Genomic DNA, 21,133 nt, shown 5'->3' with positions numbered 1-21,133 from the left:
CATGTGTGTGTGTCAAATTATTGGCGCGTCGTGCTCACGCTGGTTCCGGAGGTTTGATTGCCTGATAGGAGGGAGAAAACTCCACCCAACACACGCACACGCACTGAGAACCTGTGGCAGCGTGCTCCGCTAAATACGTGCTATACTCGTACGGAGTCGCGTGGTGAAAAGTTGTGTGGGTCAAAGTCCGGCAGCTCGGGTGCAAGCGGGACGTGTGCCGAAGACATGCTTCAAACATGGCCGTAGTCGCAGCGAGCGTGCAGGAAAGTGGATTTGTTGAGGTTCTGGTGCGGGCTCGCTGGCACAAAGTTTGGCTTCACTTAAACGAGGAGGCGCTCACGTTGAGCTGCGAGGACGACGGCGTCAGCTCCAACGGAATCGTCACCAATGGATCATATCTCGACAACAACAACTCGAACAACGGTCCGAGGCTGCTGGACCAGCCCGAACCTGTGCCGGAGACCATCGCCAACAGGAAGCGGTGCGTCAAGGTGACCAAGCAGGACGTCGGCGGACTAGGGATCAGCATTAAAGGCGGCAGGGAGAATAAGATGCCCATCCTGATCAGTAAGATCTTTAAGGGGCTGGCTGCGGACCAGACGCAGGCTCTGTACGTCGGGGACGCCATCCTGTCCGTGAACGGGGTCAACTTGAGGGACGCGAGCCACGACGAGGCGGTGCAGGCGCTCAAACAGGCAGGCAAGAACGTGACTCTGGAAGGTAAGCATTAGGAGCATCGTGGTGTGAACCCTCGCCTTGGTCAGTGGCTGCAACAAAAATCACAATTGTTGAAAACTGAAGGTGATGGGTATTTCTGCCCTTCTTTTTTATTTTTAGGCAGTGTTAAGCTGTCAGGGCCAGCCAGGCCATCTCTGCCTGCAATACTTACTGACCTACTTTTCAACCTAAATTCCAAATGTGATTAATTTATTCTCAACAGTCTGCTCTTTTCATTTTGTAGCAATTTTTTCTTGGCTCCACTGCTTTCTGTTGCTACATGTGGATTGTACATTTTGTTGTCCAATCAGATTTCAGTGCTCGGCACTACAACGTCATTCTAATCTGCCCAAGTTCTTCTGAATCAATATTGCTGCTTGATGTGATTTAGACTAATTCAGCAGTGGGACTGTTCTTTAACCAATCAGATTTCAAATATGCTGTCACTATGCTTGTCATTGATGACAACAGAACATTTCCATGATTAGTTGGTCAAAGATAAACTTGTTGAAGTCAATTTGGACAAGCATCAAGCATTTATTCCATGAAAACATTTAATAATCAGCATCTCTGGTGAGTATGATGTATTTTTTTCACGTTTGGGTCATGTTGTTTGATATTAATTATGTCTTCCCACAGTTGGTGTTGTGTTGCATTCTTAAATATTATTGATGGTTTCTATAGTTGCGACGTGATAGTGGTGGTAATAAAAAGTGCATCAAGTCTGGTAAATCCCAAATGGAGGTCCAGGTACCAAATGCGTTCACCACTGCCTTCAGGGCACCGGTCAACCTCAGTTCATGTGGTTCGCAAAGGTGTGCCACAATTTTTCAAATTGCAATATGCAAATGCTAATTACAGTAATGTGGTAGGGTGACTATTACAGATTCCACACACAAGAAAAATGACAAGAATTGCAACGTGTTCTCACCATGTGGCTAATCTGCAAACAATCTCAGTGCAGTTGCAGCTGTGGCTCGCAGACGTCTTTAAATCATAAAAATATTGAAAAGCAGCACAATACAAATGCAACATCCAGCTGAATTTAAATAGCCTCTCTTCAGTCAAAGCGTTACCATGTGACCCGAAAGGAAAAAAGTTTGACGCTTTGTCGCGGCATGATACCCTCAAATTACTGATTCAGTAAACTTGAACATACAGCACAGTACATGAGCTGTTTTGGCACTAAAAACTATTACCTTGAATTCCATGAAATAATTCAAAATGGCTAATAACTGGGCAGTGAACTAATTAGTTTAGCACGTCTGCCTAACTTTTCTGATGTTCTCGTTCTGGTTATGAGTCCCCAGGCAGACCTTTGAGGGTTTTCTTTTTTCCGGATACTATAGCTTCCTCCCACGTTCCAAACACCCGCATGTTAGTTTCCTTGAAGGCTATGAACTGCACGCCGGTGTGAACAGTCCTCTCACCCAAACTCTACTGAGATAGGCCGCGTCTACGTTTGCTTTGTTTACGTATTGTTTTTAGTAATAAATGCTGTTTTGGAATTGTTAAATTAATTGCAAATCTTCATGTCACAAACAGTTTTAAAGCAAAAGTACGCTAGTAGGACAATGCACTCAAAACTACGCCCAAAAGCTTGTGAGGCCTGCAAATGAGCACATGCAGAGAGGGCGATTGTGTGTAGACTGCCAAAAAGCGGAGAAGAATTCTACCAACCATGGCACCGGATATTTCTTCTGCTTCCACCAAAAATCCGCAGGAGAGCAAACCTGATCATGTAACCATTTTTTAGGTCATGCCTCATCATAGTATGAAAGGATCCAAAATCCTTTCAAGATCACGTGGACCCTTGGTGTCCATATGTGGAGGCGTAAGCGATTCAAAATGCAAAAGAGAGCGCATGAATATTTCTACCTGTCTGTTAATTGCAAAAATCACACGCTGTTACGATGAGTTAAAAAAAAAAAAAAAAAAAAAAAAAAAAGGCAGCAGGGATCCTAAGTGCTGGATGAAATCCTCTGTTCTCTGCAATTTATTTCCCACAGTCTGAATGGAGCTGATTAATCGCAAGAGTCAGAACATGAAAATTGCTTGTTTGTGTTGAGCCTCATCACATTTCTTCAGACCTGATTTTACATAAACGTTTGCGGTTGCATAGCGTCCGACCAAACATTTAATCAAAATGCAATTTAACTAGGTACTTGTGGAACTCCATAGCGGCAGAATGTGATCAATTTGTGCTTTTGATATATTTACCTTCAAGTTAAATGTGGCAAGGCGGAGTGTGTTTTCGTACACTGGGGCCCTTTTTTTCCTGATATCATCATAGAAGCGTACCACTAAGGGTAAAGAAAAAAAAATGTTCAATATTAAGTGCATATATAAATACTGCTGGAAGCAAAGCGGCGAATGCTAGCATGGATATAAGAGGAAAGCTCGCTAACAAACTTTTGTTCATCTTCAAATTGCAAGTTTACTGACATCCAGGCCAGATTTTAGGATCACCCCCACAACTGCGATTAAAGTCAGCAAAGTTCAGCTTGTCTGATGGAGCTAAAAGATTATCCTGACTGATTATACTGAGGTGTGCGTTGTTTTGAGGAATTTTTTTTTTCCCCCCCTGCAACTTTTGCTGGAGAAACCGTTGCGACTGACGAATATATTTGTTAATTCGGTTCAATATTTACATTTGCAGATCCAATGGTCAAGACTGAGTTGGGCCGAGCTACGGACTCCATGATTGCGATTCAAAATAGTCAATTAGAAAGCAACCTGCGAGACACAAATAGAGGAACAACTGGTTATGTTGATTGTTTGTATAATTGTCTCTGAAGTCATTCAACTTGATAAGAATGACGAGAAGAATTTGCTACTGCAGTGTCGCTACTCGTTAAAAATAATAGTTTGCCTAGCTTCTTGTAATCGTTCTGCTACTGCTACTTTTTTGTTCTTTGTATTTTTTGGGCCATAAGGATGCTCATGTCATGTTCTCGCAGGTCATTATTTGTAGTATGGCAGACTTGTGGGTTGGGGGAAGAGACCTGTCATTGTCTATGTCGTCATGGTGAGTTGTGTTGCTCATTTTTGAGTATAAAGAGGCATAAGCACAACCTCAAATTGTATACTGTCCTGTTTGGGCGTGCTCACATTTTTTTAAAAGGCTTGTATGTTCAAAACTGTGATACATGCACCCGCTTTAATTTAGTTTATATTATATCACAGTTAACTTCTTTTTATACACTTATAAAGACTGCTTTTCCAATTACTAAAGGTTTTACAATGATGGTTTAACTGAGTAAGCTTAAGATTTTTTTGATCATGTCAGCTGTATTTATTTGTCAGCCACTTTGGAGGTGCAGATCATGACGATGAACTAGGCTTGAAATGGAAAGAGAAGTTTTCCAACTTGGGTTTGCCTTTCGTCTTTTTTTTTGTATCGCTCTAATCTAATTTACATCAGCTATATGATATATTTTCCAATTTCTTTGTATGTTCTAAAATAAGGCCGAAGTCAGCTGCCATTTATGTAATCAAATAATCCCAATGATGATGATTAAAGTTTACTTTCAACAACGTGATCAGATCAAACACAGGTGTTCGGATTGAGGTAACTGGGCTGAGTGTGATCAACTCGACGGATTTGTGAGTCAGTCTTTTCCTTAGCAAACGTTCTGTTTTCTCACCTTGTTTCAAAACTGGTGGCCAAACACTCAATAAGAACCCGAACAAAACAACCTCCATCGTGGTATGACGTCGCAGGGAAACTATCTATTAATTGCCTTTGAAGGTGCCACTTTATTTTTAAGTGGAGCACAAAAATGTGTTCCATTTCTCGAAAAGCTCTTGTCTAACTCGCCGTTCCATGAGAGGCACCTTCATGTTCAAACTCCCTTTGTTGCTTTTTTTTTTTTCTATGCGAGTCGCAAATTTGGTGAGTTTCCTGCTGCCTCTCTCGCTCATGCTCATGAGTTATTGACATAAACAGTTGCTTTTAGAAGATGGAAATTGGGCTAATAGTAGATTACTCTGAAGGCTGAACATCATTCTGCAAACACACTCACAGACACAGGAAAATGTATCATGTAAGTGCCCACTTCTGAGTTTATTCCTGTTCCCGCGAGGACTCTTGAATGACGAGTATCTCCCTTATTCACTCAGTCGCGCTCACACACACACACACACGCACACACACGCAGTGATGATCCTTCCCAGGGGAACAAGGGGAACACACTGCAGTGAGGAAAAGCAGAATTGAAAAAAAAAAAAAAAAGCAGGGGAACCAGCGAGAGCGTGGAGTAGAATTGTGATTTTAATGGAGAAATGTGAAGAGAGAGAGCAAAGCTGCAGAAGAGCTAATGAGGGAGGCGAAGAAAACGGTGCAAAGATACATAGGTAAACGTCGGGGTACATGAGTGCCGGGAGATTGTGCTGCGCTCGTTTGAGAAAAGCAGTGAAGGTGCACTTAGAAAATGATCCCGGCAAACCCGGAGGGCGTTAATCCATTTACCCAAGCCTGTATGTTTCATTCCCAGTTAAACATGTGATCTGTGATATTCCCACAGGTGCACTTAGTCCTTCCTGTGAGTATAGAAGCAGTCAGGATGAGAAAGCTCAAGAAGAAACCGATTGTAGAGGTAGGATATGTGTATACCGTGCAATTTATGTACACAATTATTCATCTGCGTCTATTTTAACACTGACTGTTTCCAACTCGATAAGCAGATGGAAGAGAAAGTTAAAATAGTTTGTGTATTGTGTGCGCAAGATTGTGCGAGCAAACAATTGCTCAGGAATTATTATGTACACCATAAGGACAAATGTTTGTGGACACACGTCATGGTTTAGCTTCAGCAAACAATGTTTTTGAAACGGTCCTTCTCCATCCAGGATGTCTGCGTGCGACTGCATTAAGTACGGGACATAAAGGCATGTATGTATTGGACAACATGACTGGATCTCAAACTCACCCCCATAAAACACTTTTAGCCGGGATTCCTGGAGGCATTTTCAGTTCTTGGAGGTGATATGGGGGTCTCAAACTCATTTTCAAAGCGGGCCGCATAGTAGTTATGGGTTCCCTCAGAGAACCATTATGGAAAAAAAAAAAAAAAAAGAGAATCATAAAAATTACTTATCGTCACTGCTGGGCAGAATCCTTGCAAAAAGCACCATCTGGCGTGGGTTACTAAATGCTGCTGTTCGTTCAAGTTGCCATTATACTTTATACTTTCACTCGATATTGTCTAAAAGACATCCAGACTTTCAATCTTGAGATGATCTAACGCAATTCAGTTTCAGATTGCCTTTCAAAATCAACATGAAGTGGTCCAACTTTAGTTAGTTGAGCAGACCCAAAACTAGTCGCCAGCCAATTGTCAGGCACATATAAATAAACAACCATTCAGACTCATATTCACACGTATGAGGAATTTTTTTTAGAATGTATGAGGAAGCTTGAGTACCCAGAAAAAGCTCACCCAAGCATGAGCAAAATATGCCAACTTCACACGGGAAAGATGCACCTGAGATTTGAACCCCGAAACTTAGAAGTGTGCGGCTGACATACTAACCACCATGCTGCCCCTCACGCTTCATTTTAACACTTAATTATCTCTCGGTTGGCAAAAGATCAATAAAACACCACATTTACTTTGGTCTTTTCTTTACAACTCGAATTGACGCAGGGCCACTTTGTATCGATGCTAAGTGTCGGCACAAAGACAGAAAAAAAAAATACAAATCATGCACTTAGTTATTTCTTTGATGCTCCCGGCACTGGAATCTTGTCAGGTACCCTGACCATGAATAGCTGTTTGACTATTTGTTCCACATTCTTGATACTTATCTTTACGTCCGTTAGCATTACGTCCTCACTCGTAAGACAACTATGGCCCACTAGTAGAAGAACTGTTTCTTGCTAGTAACATTTTCCTGCTAGTTAGTTTGTATATGGAGGGTACTGAGTAAACGGCATTCCGTAGTGCATTACTACTATGTAATTACACAATGCTAGTGTGCTGCTACACGCAATTAGTAGAAAAATGCAGGAACATGTTTGACATTTCTGCACACTAGTAAAACAACTTTAGCATGCTCCAGCTAGCAAAATCTAACACGGGTCAGATGTAATACAAAATCCTGGACAAATTTGCAAAACCATGACGGTCCAGTGTCTTTTTGAACCACCGGCCAGATGTGGTACGGATTTGTTTCACAGATCTGTAACGACTCCGGGTTGTAGCTGGTCCAGGGCAACCATAGTCAAGTTGATATATGGCTGATATCTAGCACACCTACGTTACCCGAAGATTGCATCTGAATCAGATCTCGTCCAGATTTAGATCAGAATGATTTTGTGTATTGAAAAATTTGTTCATTCATTTCAAGGTATCTTGAAAACTTGAAAACTCTCGGGCCACCTTTGGACTTTACCGAGTCACACCTTTGGTGGTTCCGCACAAGTCTCTAACTTATGCTTGGTGGGTATGTCAGAAATCTGGACAGGAGAGTCACTACACCTTAAAAGTATGTAAACCGGGCTTGTAAAGAAATAACTTGCGCAGCAACGGAAAAATATGCAACCTTGTGCGCTGAATTGTCGACGTTTCTAACGCCTAACTTTTAGCCGACTTTTACAGCTGTATACTTCCCATAATGTTGCACACTCCTGTCGTCTGAACATAGACACAGATTTAAGAATGCAATCCAAACATCTATCCTATTTGAGCTAGTAGCATATGAGTCAGTGAGATCGAAGTGTTTCATTTGCAACCGGCAATCCAAGCCTGTCAACACCTGACAAGTGTGATGTGGCAGTCTTAGTGCATGTCCATCATTGTATTCAGTCATGGCCAGCGTTGTCTAGACTGATGCTCCAGTCAGGATGTGTGTACGTGCATCCATACATGCACATATAAGAGTCAGCGGTGAAGCCATCATCTGTTCAGACACTGACTCGGAGTGGATGATGATGGTATTAATGACAAACGCGTTGTTGCGCTGACGACACTCAATGGAATTATTCATTCCGCTGCTTTGTATACAGTACACTTACACAACCAAAACAAATGCAGAGATGCTTCCTCCAAGCTTCGTGAGAGGAAGAAAAAAAACCCTCCTGCCGCCTCCAGGTGTAATTATTGTTCTTATGTCTTTTGCGGTTTGACCCACTTTTCTTTTAATGGTCGTTACAAAACTTCTGGACTCATTCTTATCCGAAGGCCTTTATCCTTCGGTGGAATAGTTGAAGGGGAAAAAGGAAGTCAGATCCAGTGGAATGGTAGGAACATTTCTGACACATCAAGTCCACTGGCCTCTTTGTAATGTGTTGATGTTCACTGGTTAGCAGCACACAGAGAGAATGAGCGCTGCGCTTGTGGTTTAAGGAAATGCAAATTGATTTAGGTTGCTGCCGATGCAAATAAAATTCCAAATAGCTGGTTGAAGGAAGGCTTCTTTAATTTCACATGTGGCTTGATTCGTAGTTATTAATTAGTTTAGCTTGGAAAAATGGATAAGAGCTGAAAAATACACCTCTATATTTTTTGTTTTCCATTTTTATGACAACATTGTCGGATCCAATGAGACATAATGTGACCGGAGAAATATTCGAAAATGAGGACTCCATAACAAAACAAATGTGAAGATGCATTGCAAAAATTTCCAAAGGTGACAGAAAAAACAAACGAGGTGCACAATGGCTTCTTGTGGGCAAAATGATGAAATTAAATCATTTTCCAAAATAATACCGATAGATTCAGTGTTACACTTGACTTGTGTCTGTCTAAGGATCACCATGTACGTATAAAAATGTTGTGACATTTTGACACTAGTATGATTCAATGTCATGTCCTGTTAGCCAGTAGATTTTAATAAACATGATGCAGATATGACGCAAGTGTGCTGTGAAGCAAGATGACAAGATTTCAAATCGGCTTTCTCGCAAGCACGAGCACGGGGGATACAGAGCCCCTTAGGTGACATAGAAGATGAAGAAAAAAAAAAGTGTTCCCTTGCAATGACTGCGAGATAATGCAATCTTTGCAAGCAAACGCATAATTGTTCATTGTTTTTTTTTTTTCCTTCCACGTCATCAGCACGTGATTACGGAGATATGAGCTTTGGCTGCTCTGTTCCGAGTAGTCTGTCCTGCTCGGCTGACATGGGCTCTGGAGTCTCAGTCTGGAAAGTTCCATCTCACATCTGTTTTGGCTTTTTCTGTACATGCAACCTTTTTGCAAATATGGCCCCAAAAGATCAAAATTAACACAACAGCCATGCCATTAATGAGTGACCACATTGTACAGACAGCATCAAAAAAATTGGGACCTGCTGTGTAAATCTTGTAGCATGCACGATCCTGATACCGTATTTTTACGGCCAAAAGACGCGCTGTACCAAAGGGCTCAGCATCCGTTGAGGGGGCTATTTCTCTATTTAATACTTAGACTGGGCGCATGCTAGCTCGCGCATGCTAGCTCACGCATGCTAGCTCACGCATGCTAGCTCACGCATGCTAGCTCACGCACGCTAGCTGTTTCAATCAGGTGTGTTGGAGGGAGTGAGACATCTAAAAGTGGCTGCATATCTTGAGGACAGGATTTTGGATGAATGCACATCATAATTTCCACAAACACATTCTTTCCATAAAAATGAAATGGGGAATCTGTCGACTTTACTTTGCTTCCTCAACAGTTGAATTGTTTTTGCTTATTCTTCAGCCCATCACACAATGGTTCTTTGAACACAACACAGCGCCGTTTTCCCACAATGCCACTTGCCAATCTAAACATTTCAGGGATTACGCTTGCAAATGCTTAGAGATGACTTCTTTGCTCTTTGTTGTCTGAGCTGAGGGATCTTTCCTCATGCCAACCTTTTAGTCAGTCTGCGTGTGTTGTTTGAATGACTTTAGAAGTTCCGTGACAGCTGTTCCAGTTGGCCTCCTTGGGGAGATCCACTTGGAAGCGCTGAGTTTCCATGTGTAATCCGCTTGAGGGAAAAGGAACTGGGGGAGTGCCAATTTCTTCCAGACTCGGTTAAATATAAGCATAGACTTTTTCGGTAACATGGTGATGTTTTTTTACTTGGGCTCATTTTTAACCAGTGCCCTACACAAGAAACTCCCAATGTGGAATACATCGCTAGATTCTTTTGTCACCAAATCAGATTGGAGTTCAGCCATGTGTTCAACCAGCGGTGCCTTGTCTCTCTCATTTCCAACTTTTATTTAGTTTCTTAAGTTCCCGGCTGCACTTAAGAATGCATTTCCGTCATATAAATGATTATTCATTTCCTCTTGGTTCACACGCACGTGTGTGTGTGTTTTTCCAGTCTAGCACATAGCAGGCACCAGCTTTCATTATGTTTGTCTTTAAGGTGAAGTTGAAGTGACATCGTGTTTAGAGTCAGCGGAAAGATGCTTTGAATTTGTACAAACGTTCTAAAAAAAGTTGCCATGAAGGTCTGGAACTGCTGTAATCTATCCAGCTTCCTTCCCATGCAGCGTCTGCGAGGAAGCTTTCATTCTGCAATCACAGGAGCCTTTTCCTACTTTTCTGCCTCCAGTCTGTTCTCCTTTCAACTGCTACCTGACTCGTCACAGGCCTAATGAGATGAAGTTTCTCCTTCTTTATCTGCTACATTTGCTCACCAATTAAGATTCCGATCCAGAGCAGTTGAAGGCCCCCTCAACCTCGAGTGAGCAATGCAAAACCAAAAAAAAAAGCATTTGGCAAAAAGACAATTTAATGAGAGTAATGAAGTCATTGCACAACTGGCGATTCTGTCAACACTCTTCAGCTTCTGAGGAAATACCCTGTCGTATTTACAAAATGCCTAATTGGATGGGGTTGAGTAGAGTTTAACAAGTGAAGTGTTTTTTTGATGAGCGAATGGGGTTTGTAATGGGGGCTGAGCAGCTGGTCGCTGGTGGTCGGCTGTCATTCATCAGCAGAACTGTAACCGTGAGCTCCAAATGAGATGCAGAGTGGTTACAAGAGAAACAATTTGACAGAGCACAAACGATTTCTAGAAGCAGTTAGGAAGCTCGTAAAATTTGGACCCGAGTCATTTTCTTCTGGATAAACCTGCCGGAAAAGTCACACAAATTTCGGACGGCAAACTGTCACAATGCATGACTCGAATATTTTAGCCAGCATCGAAGCATCAGCCGTTTGTGTATATTTTGTGAAACTTTCTGAAATCAGGACGGGGATAACGTAGAGAGAATAAACACTCTGTCTGTGTCCAATTACTTTTGTTCAAGTATTTCAGAATCAATAGTTGACAATGAGTGCCAGTAGTCAGTTGGACAGAGCAGAAGTGTGTTTTTTCTAAAAAAAATAATAAATAAATAAATTAAAAAAAAGCAGTTTTAATATTTTACATTATGTCCATAACGGTGTATTTTAATTTGAATACTTGACAGGAAATTAAAAAAAAAAAAATACCCTTCCTCACTTGTCACTCAAGATAATCGTTAAAAATTGCATTAGTACTTTTCGGTGTGTTTCCATTACAAATCCTTGAAATTTGAGGTCATGCCTCAAGCACAATATGTAGATCACGTGGGCAGAATCCTTTGCAATGGAGCGTTGCCCTCCTGGGGTTCATTGGGGGGAATTCTCCAGTAGACAATATACAAATTCTGGAATTTGCCCATGGCCAACTTCCTGTTCCATTTTGAGTATGGTTCCTTGAAACGTTTTCGTGGATACTATTATGGTGATAACGAGGATGAGGATGATGAAGACATCCGTTTTTGTTGATGTCGTTGATATCAAATTGTTTTCAAAATGCTCAATGGAAATTATCAATGAGTTTTGAGGGCTTGTGTTCGTACTGCTCTGATCTTTTCATCAGGTTCCATTTGGATCCAAAAACCTAGTTTTTAATCATAATAATAGATGTTAGCGAGACCACAAGGGCCTTCACATTACTCCCTTGGAAGTGTAAACTTCTTACACTTTAATTGATGATAATATAAATGTTGCCTAAAGAGGAAGACAACCCCCCAAAAAATCTTGACAAGAATATGTTCTATGTACCTTCACTAGTCTAAACATGGCATTCTGATTAATATTGCGTTTGTGAAATCTGAGTTAAGCAGCAAAATCCACCCGTTTTTAGCCATCCCAGAGGCGGCCATTTTGTTGCTTCTGTCGACTAAATATCGCGGCTCACCTTCAGACAATTTTGCTGATTAACTCATACAAACCAAAAACGCAATATTAATCCGAATGCCGTGTTTTGACTAGTGAAGGCGCATAGAACATTTTCTGCATTTAATTTTTTGAGGTTGTCTTCCCCTTTAAAACATTTCTAGTAAAGCTTATAATGGTTTTACGATGGCAGTAGTTTTACAAATATGCTTATAAACTTGATCTCATTTGTATGATTGCTTTTGAAAACCAAATATATACGATTCCTCCTTACAAAGTTAAGGTTCCACTGTAATTTCTTCTCACTGCTTGCCTTTTATAGGGTCCGGCACATAGTGGTGCTTTGACAGAAACAGGACCCGTGGGAATATGCACACACACACGCACAGTGTAACCATTTTCCCCATTGAAGCAAACTCCTCCAGCTCTATTTGTGTCCACATTTAATGAGATGACATCAATTCTGTAGATTTAAACAAATGTTTGATTTGTGCAATTTTTGCAGCCGCAGCAAAGGCCACCATGTTTGATTCGTACATTTTGGGTCCGACACAGAGAACAATATTAGATTCATGTTTCTTTTCTAAGCCGAACATGTTGCTTGTTATCACGGATGAAGACACAGGCAAGACACGGTTGTCACGTCTCGGCTGCGGCAGATTACTGGAGGTCTTTATCATGTATCTTTTTTGCTCGTTCTTTGTTAGCATGCGCGAGAACAAATCAACAGCCCTTATTTGGCGCTCTAATCTGACATTGCTGATGTGACTCAGTGGGTTATTCTGGTTTTGCAAACACTGTCTTTGGAGGGACATTGAGGACAGTCGCTTAAAGCCGCAGTTCCATTTGTGAAAGCCTGTCTGTTCTTGTCCACAGGTTGGCGGGCAGGCTTGTTACCGCTTCACCATGCCTCTCTTGACAATACTTGGTATGCTGAATCCCAAATGCCACCGGCCATCTGCCAATTATTCACAGTGTGCACAGTGGAATATGTCTGTTCAACATAACGAGCAGAGCATATCGAGGATTCGGAACGTGGGACATAGACGGATTGACTTACTTGAGATGTGTGTCGCACTGTCCATGTGTGATCTGTCTCTTCCTCTTCTTGAACACTCTGTGAGTGTCAATGAAAACCGAGCATAGATTTTTTTTTTGTAGAACCTTGTACTGTGATAGTAGTTATCATTGGAGTGACCAAATGTTCTCATTTTGAAAGTTTTTCAACCATTTTAATAATCATCCAGGATTTCTCAGACTGTGCTGTGATTTTCACAATGTTTCTCTTTCGCTCCCAGCTGCCTGCAGGTTGCCGCTGAGTAGAGTCATTGCTCTCATTGGGCAGCTTTTTAGTTACAGTTCATGCACTCGTTTGGAAATTTGCATGTTGGTCATTATGGCAGCACCACTGCTGTAATTATTATTCCCCGTTCAGGCTCAGGGGTGAGCTGGAGCCTTCTTCTAAAGACTTTGAGACAAAGGCGGCATATGCCTACCTTACCCGTGGAGTCTTCAGTCAAGCCAACATGAATATTTTTGGAATGTGGGAGGAAACGGGAGTACCTGCAAACTCTACACGAAACATTCCAAGCCATGATTCAACATCAGAAACTCTGACTATGCGGGAGACATGCTAGCTGCTGTCTTGCCCTGCTCAGATTGTGTAATTCATTCATAAAATGTTCATTTGTAATTTGCTGGGGGACGGCAACACTATTTGGATCAAACCAAATTGATTTTGAATTTGAGGACTCGCAGATCACAGATGGACTGTTTTTGAAATGTGGCCGTGGGCTACTCATGTGGTCCTTAGAGGCTACCTGGAGGCACCACGTTGATGAGCCCTGCTCTAATTTGTCAACAGGTGCTCATGTGAGCGTGAATGGTTGTTATTCTGTATGTCCCCTGTGATTGGTTGGTGACCAATCCAGGAAGTAGCCCGCCTCTTGTCCAATATCAGGTGTGATGGTTCTAATGAGGGACAAGCAGAAGAAAACGTGTGGTTGAAATACATGGTGGCCACTGCTATTGACGGGATGAGCAACGAACCCAACAAAAAAATAAATAAATCGATCAATAAATTAATAGATGAATTTGCAGATGTCGTAGCGGTCTACTGTAGTGTTTGTTGTCTTTCTCACAATTTTTCTGTTTATCGTTGACAATCTTCTTGTTTCTTCCCTGCGCAGTCAAGTACATGCGAGAGGCCACACCGTACGTCAAAAAGGGCTCACCTGTGTCAGAGATCGGATGGGAAACCCCCCCGCCTGAGTCGCCGCGTTTCAACACCTCCTCTTCCTCCCCGGAGACTCGAAGCCCTCCTCCTCCTCAGCCCTCCTTGTCCCTGCAGGGCGACAGGAGATGCATTCCACTTAAAATGTGTTACGTAACCCGAGCCATGACCACAGTCGATCCAGACAACAGGTAGATGAACCAATAAATCCTTTCTGCTCATTTCTTCCTCATGTGCCTAAAGTCATTTTCACACAATTATTAACTGTTCCTGTCGGCCAGTCATGTGACTTTCATCTACCTTGAAGAATATGCCGTATCTTAAGTGTCTTAGTTTGCAAATTTCCTACTTTCTCAATAGAGAACAGAAAATTGCTAGAGTTTTTAAAGTTGGAAATGTTCCCAAGAAATTTGGAGAAATGAACCAGAATTTAAGAAAATAAATGTTATTAAACAAGAAATTTACAAAATGGAAGGTTGGCTCTTGATAGGGTTAAAATATCGTGGGGCTAAATTACCAGTATTTTAGGATAATCCTGATTAAAACAACTAAAACAATTCCACATGCACCTTGACGTCCAAGTACAGCAATGATTTATTTAAATTTCTTGGATTTAATACGAGCCGTTTTTTTTTAAGTACAAGCAAGTTTTCCCAAAAACAAAAAATACCAATAAGGTAATGTCATGCCCTCGCATGTGGACAAAGAGTGCTCTCAACTTGACGTGGATTTATGTATATGATGAGAAAAAATGTTTTATTCTATTTTTTAATACCATACCTCTTCTATCAAATAACATACCCTTAATTCCCAATTAATTACAATAAATTTCTATGGAAAGTTTCCATTTGGAATATTTCAAAAATTGCCCACCCGAACGTGTATGCTGCATGAAGGAGACTTGCCGTTTGAAAGTTCAGAAATATAAAGTGCACTCGTTCTCTACCAATTATTGACATGATTTTATGGATGGGCAGTTTATGTGAAACATGATTTGAATTATCTATTCTAGAGAAGACCTGAAAAATGTGTTGCATGCGATAGTGAGGAACAAAAAATCATGAGTAGATGTTTATTTATTTTTTTAGGCCTTTATCCCAATTTAAGTTAGAAGGATTTGCTGGCCATGTCTAGAAGTGTACACAAGTCAGTTGGATGAAAAAAAAAACATCAAACAACAGCAAGAGAAGGGCAGGAAGTGGCATGCTGTTGTTTTGGAGCCACTTTGTTTGTCATCAGTTGCTTCACAGTTCACAAGAAAATTCAACAACAAATATATGAAAAGATGTCCCCCGTTTGGAGCAGACTTTTCATCCACTGTCACAGCCCAGAGAACGCTTGACTCCGCATTTTTGCAAAGATCACACTTGACTGACACAAATTGAGAACAGAATAGTGGTTGAACATTGACTAGCTTGGCAATATTCTCCACTTCGCCGCTTTGTATCGTATGGAGAAGAATTTGGGGTCAATATCCCAACTCGAAATCTCATGTGCCAACGTGACTACGGTATTTGTTCGAGAACAGAGCACTGCGTTTTGCAGTTTGATGGAACAAGGACATGCTGACAGACACAACTTCATCTCACAATTTTCTGGGTGAGGTAAAAAAAAAAATATGAGCACACAATTAAAAAAAAAAAAAATCACTTATTTGCAGTTATTTATTATTTGGAGGGCTGTAAATGTTATAATACGATAGGAGTGTGATTATTTGCTGTACGTTCAGGCTTCGCACAGATTTTGATCAGATAATATGGCACCGATCTTTCTCATTATATCGGACTTCCATGTCAAGAAGATGTGTTCATTAGTTCTTACTGTGAGGAGCGAAGGCGGATGCATTTCACAGATTGGTGGTAGAGGTTTTTTTTTTGTTTTTTTCGCCTTGTGATTCTAGACTTTAATGTTCCGTGGAGTTTCCACATGTTCTAAAATGTAATTTCCAGAAGTTGCGGGTGTACAAGAGAGTTAACTTAGTTCACAGGTGTCAAACTCAAGGCCCGGGGGCCAGATCTGGCCCACAGCCTCATTTTATGTGGCCCGCAAAGGGCAAATCGTGTGCGTCAACTTCCTGTTTCTAGCACATTCTCTTCACTTTTAACATTGATATATGAGATATGTCATTTATTTGTTACCATTCCTCCCCTTTCAAAGCAAATTTAAAAATTGTTCAATAAACTTGTACTTATTGGCTTCTGATTTCAAAATTGTCTTTCCATCAATTTGTCATGTGTATGTGATAGTGTAAGGTTATCATTTCACGGTCATAACGGTCCTCTGAGGGAAACTATAAGTATGATGTGGCCCGTCCACAAAGTTTGACACCCCCGCTTTAGCTACTAGAAGAAAAAAAAAATCATCTCATTTCCTTTGTCTTTCTCGCTCTCACTCTCTCTCTCAAATTAATTTTTAATTTTTGAACAATTTGTGTCCTGCTTTTTTTATCTTGTGCAAAACCACCGCTGACAAATATAACCAGGTCAGCAACGAGAGGATGCGCTCTGGTAGGTGCCTTTAAGAGGCGGGTTCTGGCAGTGGTCCTATGTGACTGTGGCTTTCCTTTCTCACATCTGAGGACAGTATGTTAAGTATTGTCAATGCCCAATAAAAAAGATTGCTTTATTGCTGCAGTTTTGCGGGGGCGCGAACTATGATAGGCAATATGGCAAAAGAACACTTTGAGGGAAGTGCAGTCATCCAATTCGCTCGGGGATTTCCAGGTGTCTTGTGTCAGGTGTGTGTATAAAAAGGGAAAAGAAAGAAAGTCTGTTTGCGCAAACCGCACGTGGCTGGGAGTTTCGCTCCACCACCCACGGGAGCACCTGAACAGATGACTATTGAGTTTGGACATAGTTGGTGGTAAACACACCAGATAAGGAATGTGGTTGTACTCATTACGCCGAGTGTTGAGGCTGAAACGGAATATTTCCTCCTTCTTTGCTTCTCACTTGTCATTGTTGCTCCAAGCATACGATTTTCGTGATGTGTACTTTTGATTTATTCCATTCATGGCAGGATGTTTATTGCCGGACATTCTTTTTGGACTGGCATAGGTGGGAGGAGGGTGACGTAATCACATTTTCTCACTTGAACTCAAGAATCCGCCTTTTTTCTTTTGCTTCTTACGTATCATGTCTTGTCTTGACCTCAGCTGTATATTATGGTTGCATTTATCATCACATGTATAGGGGGAAATACCTTTGACCTCCTATGCTTCTTTAGACGATTCCTTCTCTAGGATTGAACAGGAATGATGTGAACAATCTCCAACAGCAGCGTGTTATATTATGCGCCATGACCGAACCCTTTTTTTTTTTTTTTTTTATTAATTTACATTCACTGAGCATACAATCAAAAGAGCTGCTCGCTGAGGCCCGGAAGCATTTTACAGATACATGTCTATGGAGGCCAGAAATACTCCCTTATGGTAAAAGGAGATTAGTGAAGGAAATTTAGAGAGAAGGGCCTATTTGGTTGAAATGGCTTGCTGAAGTTTTTAAAGTACGGCAACTTTATTGTATTTGAACCAGGATCAAAAAAGTTCAAATGAGAACATTTTATTTATGCAAAGAATAAAAAAAAAGGGGGGGGTGGATAAAGAATCATATACTGTATTTCATTTGACTTCCTCACTTTTGTGCTCAAATTGTTTTGTCCAGACAAGTGGAGCTGCACTCCCCCGACGCCAAGCACACGGTGGTACTGCGCTGTCCAGACCAGCCATCTGCCCTCACTTGGTTCTCTGCAATGCATGCTGTCACATCCACACTGACGCAGGTCTGTTACGCAACGGATAGAGCGTACTCGATCATACTTCCGACAGACTGTATGTATGTAGACTGACTGAATGATCACATCATCTCATTTCAGCAAGCACTAGCTGAGGTGATTCATCACACAACCAGGTCAGGGGTCGCTGGCAGCAAAGAGATCCGACACCTGGGATGGCTGGCAGGGAAGGTAAGCGGCGAGTGTTTTGTCTGGTGCTTTGTGCATGTGCGTCATTGTGGGGTGAGTGATATTCTTGTGGTGGCTCCTCGGAAGCCAACATCCTCTGTTTTGCCTCCCCGTCACCTGCGCATCAATGTGTGTATATATATATATATATATATTTTTTTTTTTTAACTTAATGCTTGACTTTTCTTTATGTTAAAGTTCTTTGCTTATAAACATGTATGATTATGCAAATGAAGCAACAAATGTATAAATTGTCCATATATACTTGTAGTAAAAACCGGCACACCATCTTGTCTGCAGTTAGCCCATAAGCGAATTACCTAACACCTTCACAACAATATTTATAAATATTAATTGTTACCACATAATTGTACGAGTTCTTCCACTGAATATGTTTTGTGCCAACTGGTGTTACTTTTTTGGTTTGTTTTTTTTTAAACACATCCGACTAATTTGAAATACCTTTTAACTAATAATCTTCTTTTAAGAGAAAACAACATTTTGGCATCTGACAACGTATTAAGATATGTAAACTATTTATAGCTATATGTTAGAACATACCCATTTATAATGAAAACTAAACTTACCGTGAATGAGATAAGTGTACTGCTTATTTAAGTCAGTTCTTATTGTCTGTTGTCACTCAGTCCGTGAAATAGAACTGCCTGTGGTGGTAAAAAGTGTTATAGTTTGTAGAATTAATTCAACTTTTGCGTATGTAAGGGTCAATAACTTCACACAAAAAAACTCTACAGTGTTAATAACGGTAGTCTGACGACTCGAAAAAAGTAATGAGATAGTCACTGTAATGTGTCACTGGCATCACTTGATAAAATCTCTTGGTATATCTTTTATTAGGATTTATGTTTTCCCTTTTTCCTACAATACTGTACTGTTCTTCTTAATTCAAAAATGTTATAAAAAAGGTGTCGGTTTTTGGGGGTCTGGATTAACCGTAAGGATGTAACGATTCAATTCGATTTTTAATTTTCAGTTCCCGATTTGATTAGATTTTTTTTTAACAAAATGAATAACTAATTTCATAACCAAAAGATTTATTACAAACTGTACATTTTTGTAACTTTACTAAAAAACTAGATGAACGAATTATTTTGACCATTTCACTCCATTTTTGTCTTATTTTCAGTGTTTTGTTAGTGGCAGAATTAAACATGAAAATAAATCAATAGATTTGAATGTTATCATTACAAATCTGGCTTCGATCAAAATTTTCACATATTTTTTTAATGCATAATTTAAGCAGTTTAAATCGATTTTAAATCAATTTTCAATTGACCGTAACAACCCCAATTTAAAGGCATTTCAATTCATTTTAACGGTTAATATGGATTTGATATCCGGGAAGAATTCAACTTTGAAGTCAAGGCACTGCATTTGATCACCTGAATGCCTCACTTTGCACCCTGTCAGTGTTTTGGCGAATAGTTTAGTCGGTCAAGGTTCACGTTAGAAGCCTACAACGGCACACACAAAAGGATGCAAGTGTTTTGTGTCTTGTTTGTTTGCCCCCGCCCAACACACACTCCCAGATTTCTCAGGAATATCCTCACGCACGTGAAACTCACCGTAATGACTCTGTATCAGTCAAACTCTTCCCAAGTACTGCGTGCAACGTTTTATCATCAAATTCTAACCATTATTGGTAATTATGTTCAAAGGGTGACCCTTGATCCTGTAAAATCCTTCGATGTGATTGGCTCAGACAAACCTTCAAAGAGCAGCTTAGGATTCCGTAGCTGGGTTGCAGATAAAGTCTCATAATGAGGATAGTTAGAAACGGGAAATACCAAGCTGCATGTGGTATATGTATACGGGAGCTCTGAATGTAAAGGATTATCTGTGTTCTGAAGGAAAAGCAAGAAGGGCTTTCTTTGAAGGGTGGGGGTTGTGCGGGAAAAGCAAATGTCTCAATCATGTACCGATGCACCAGCACCAGATATAAATTAGCATTTCTATCACACATTCCAAACGGACCACATTTCTCCCGCATTCTGGTTTGGTTATTGACTTGCGAAAGACATGTTTAGTCTGCATAGAAACAAAGTTCTAGCGAGTTATGTATTCTATTCACATTAAACCTCTTCTTGTTTGAGTTTGTGCTTGAGCAACTTTGGTAAGATAACGATTCAGTACTTTGCACATTCACTGACATTTTCAAAATGAACATTAGGTTTCGTGGATGGCTGCACTGATGAATATTTGAGACAGTTCCAGTGTTTAAAAACAAGACTGAAATGATGGAATGAGTGGATTCTTATTTTGATTTCTCCATGTCAGATAATCAAAGATGACATGATGACAAATGATAGTGTGCCATCATCCATCTATTTTATGTTGGTGGTGTTTAGGATCACGGTGAGCTCGAGTCTGTCGCGGCCAACTTTGGGCAAAGTGTAGACCGCAGACTGGAGTTGTCGCCAGTCGATCATTGGGTACATTTTGGGGGAGGCGACTTTTCATACTCGCATTCACACCATCACTCAGTGGGAAATGAACGTGTCTGTGATCTGTTCTGTGTGCCGTAGGGCTGCTCGATTATGGGGAAAAAATGTTAATCATGATTATTTTGGTCATAGTTGAAATTACGATAATTCAAACAATCATTTTTTTTTTTTTTTTATACAAAACAAGAAAATGTTTGTATCAAAAAAATATTAATACAGATCACGTTCTTAGAAATGCTATAATTATGTATGTGCCTTTTGGACCAAAAGATTTATTTAAAAAAGATTTTAAAAAAAGGTGCAAATGTATAAATTCAAGTATGTTTTCCTTTTATAAACTGACATAGTGTATTGGAATTTATTTGCTGTACACTAACAAATCGCCATAGAATTAAAACATATTTTGAACTATAGTATTATTATAGTATTATTAACTATACTATTTCACCATAGTATTAGACATTGTAAAATTAATACTTTTCGAACTATGTTATATAATAATTGCTTCTTGAAGATTAAGCAAATGTTTTAATGATTGAGTGTTATAATCATAATCATTATTAAATTTCAATCAATTGCTCAGCCCTAGTGAGCTGCCATTGTTGTGGAAATGTCCGAAAAATCAATCAAGT

General features: G+C 40.4%; 1 protein-coding gene across 1 annotated transcript in view; it reads left to right on the top strand.

Moving 5' to 3' along the window:
• sntb1 (syntrophin, basic 1) overlaps positions 1–21,133 on the top strand; it is a 34,896-nt gene continuing 13,763 nt past the window's right edge. The window contains exons 1-4 of the mRNA XM_088307266.1: positions 1–720; positions 14,033–14,267; positions 17,739–17,856; positions 17,950–18,039. Of these exons, the coding sequence (XP_088163392.1) occupies positions 237–720; positions 14,033–14,267; positions 17,739–17,856; positions 17,950–18,039 (927 nt within the window). The 5' untranslated portion in view covers positions 1–236. The remainder of the gene's footprint in view (positions 721–14,032; positions 14,268–17,738; positions 17,857–17,949; positions 18,040–21,133) is intronic.

The sequence above is a fragment of the Idiotropiscis lumnitzeri genome, chromosome 10 (genome assembly GCF_059441095.1).
Source record: "Idiotropiscis lumnitzeri isolate Australia: NSW breed Sydney's pygmy pipehorse chromosome 10, RoL_Ilum_1.0, whole genome shotgun sequence".
In the NCBI taxonomy this organism is placed as follows: Eukaryota; Metazoa; Chordata; class Actinopteri; order Syngnathiformes; family Syngnathidae; genus Idiotropiscis; species Idiotropiscis lumnitzeri.
This window is presented reverse-complemented; position numbering and strand designations above follow the sequence as displayed.